The 2,435-nt window shown below is 17.2% G+C and overlaps 1 protein-coding gene across 1 annotated transcript; it reads right to left on the bottom strand.

Annotated features, from left to right (window-relative positions):
- Positions 1-430: 430 nt before the first annotated feature.
- ETRAMP (early transcribed membrane protein) lies at positions 431-964 on the bottom strand (the record flags this gene model as incomplete). Its single annotated transcript, XM_028676468.1, has 1 exon — positions 431-964. The coding sequence occupies one exon, from the start codon at positions 962-964 to the stop codon at positions 431-433; it is 534 nt and encodes a 177-aa protein (XP_028531234.1).
- Between the last annotated feature and the right edge of the window lie 1,471 nt (positions 965-2,435).

Raw genomic sequence — 2,435 nt, forward strand, 5'->3', positions numbered from 1 at the left:
AAAACTAAAAATTAAATTCCATCTTTATATTAAATATACGCTAAAGATTAATAAATATTAAAACTATACAAATTTTAATAAGAAAAAAAAAATATATTTTTTTTTTTTTTAAACATAATATCTTTTCGTAATTTACACATAATTATTCGCTTAAAAAAAAAAATTTTTATATATGCGGATAAATAAGAAATATATCAATAATATTTTTTTTTATCTATTATTACTAATAATACATAACTAAAAAAAAGTAACTGTTGCATACACAAATCCACAAAAATAAAATTGCTAAAATAATCCATATAAATTTATGAATAAGTCATATTGTTCCTGCAAATGTAGATATTCAGCTACTCCCTATTTTATTTTATTTTATTTTATTTTTCGTAACTCAATTTACCACTTATCTTTAAACTAATCTTACTGATAAAAATTAACACGGCTTATCTAGATTTTCTTCTATAAATTCATTTAACTTAAAATGAATATAAGGAACAAATGTATAAAATTCCCTTTTCTGAGTTCCAGAAAACTTGATTTCACTTTCATTAATTTTTTTATCCATAACACTTTTAACATATTTTTTTGTAAATATTTTATCATAATTTTGTTTTTCTCCTTTTTCAATAATTTTTTTTACATCTTCATCTACTTGATCTATAGTGGAAAAAAAAATATCTTCAAATTCTTTTCCAAATACAGGATTCTTCCATATAGACTTACGTCTATCTCTAGTTAAATATAACCCTCCTCCTAATAAACCAGCTGCTAAAAGAACAGCTGCTAATGCAGATATAGAATAAATTATAATTTTTTTTTTCTTATCTTTCTTCTCTATAGATTTATTAATATTATATATTTCACTTTTATTTTTTAAAAATTCGTTTTTATCTAAGCAGAAACATGGTACCAATAAATTGATAGAAAATAAAATATTAAATAAATAGAATATCTTTGAAATCTTCATTTTCAATAAAAAATTAATAGATATAACTTATAAAATAGTGACGTATATGTGAATTAGAAGAAAATATTCTTACTCTCTTAATATGAATTTTTAAAAAAATAAATATATTTTTGAATTTTTAAAATAATTTTTGAATATCTCATTATTTCATATATTTAATTATATTCCATTTATTTTAATTAATTTTTTTTTTATTTAATTGAACTTTATTTTCTTTTTTTATTTATTGAATTTCATTTTATTTTTTTTAGTTGAATTTTATTTTTTTTTATTACTTGTTGAGCTTTATTTTCTTTTATTATTTATTGAATTATTATTTTTGAATTTCATTTTATTTTTTTTTATTATTTGTTGAGCTTTATTTTATTTTATTATTTATTGAATTTCATTTTATTTTTTTATTTATTGAACTTCATTTTCTTTTTCTACTCAGTTAAACTTTATTTTCTTTTTTTATTTTTTATATGCAAATTTAAGAAAAAACAAAATATACTTTTATTCAATAATAAAAACATTATCTTGCTAAAAGATTATTCTATTTTTTGTACCAACTTATTTTGAATAAACAAATTTTAACCTTTTTTTATTTTTATTCTTATCTTCTTCATGCAATGGAATATTTTTTTATTACGAAAATATTTACGATTTATCTAAATTTTTTTCAATTTTATATAGTTTGCTTACTTTTTCGTGAATAAACAAAAATTTATAGTAGATTAATAATAAATATATAATAAAAACTATTAAAAACAAGATTTATGAACAAAATAAATAAAATATGTTTATTTATTCTTTATTGTATTGATAATTATTTAAGAAATATATAATTACATATAATAAACTATTTTATAATAATGATTTATTAGTTGGCTATTTAATGGCTTTTCTAGAGTATTAAATAAACACATTAAATATATACTCATTTTATTATATTGGTTAATAAAAGATATTATTAACCTTTTGTAGTACATTAAGTTAGTTTACTATTAGTATGTATACAAATTAACCATGCACTAGTGCTAGTTAAAAATAAAAAAAAAAAAGATATTTTTTTTTTTTTTGTTTATTTTATGGTATTGGTTAATAAAAGGTATTATTAACCTTTTGTAGCATGCTAAGCTAGTTGCTAGTTGTATACGTACAAGTTAGCCATGCACTGACGCTAGTCCTATAAAAAAAAAAAAAAAAATAAAGTTATTTTTTTTTTTGTTTGTTTATTTATATATATATATACATCTTTGTAATTAAAAAAAAAAAAAATTAATATATTTTTTTTTTTTAAGGAGTTTTTGAAAGTTATGTTATGTTATAATATGTTTTAATTTTTAGTGTAAATAAAAATTAAAAGAAAGAAATGTTAACTTATTAAAAACTTAAGAGATATGAGAAATGTTTATGTATTATTCAATGTATATCTTGAAATAACATTGAATATCATAAAATTTTGACTTAATAAATTGTTATAAATTAT

Source organism: Plasmodium relictum (genome assembly GCF_900005765.1).
Source record: "Plasmodium relictum strain SGS1 genome assembly, contig: PRELSG_00_v1_54, whole genome shotgun sequence".
NCBI classification, from domain to species: domain Eukaryota; phylum Apicomplexa; class Aconoidasida; order Haemosporida; family Plasmodiidae; genus Plasmodium; species Plasmodium relictum.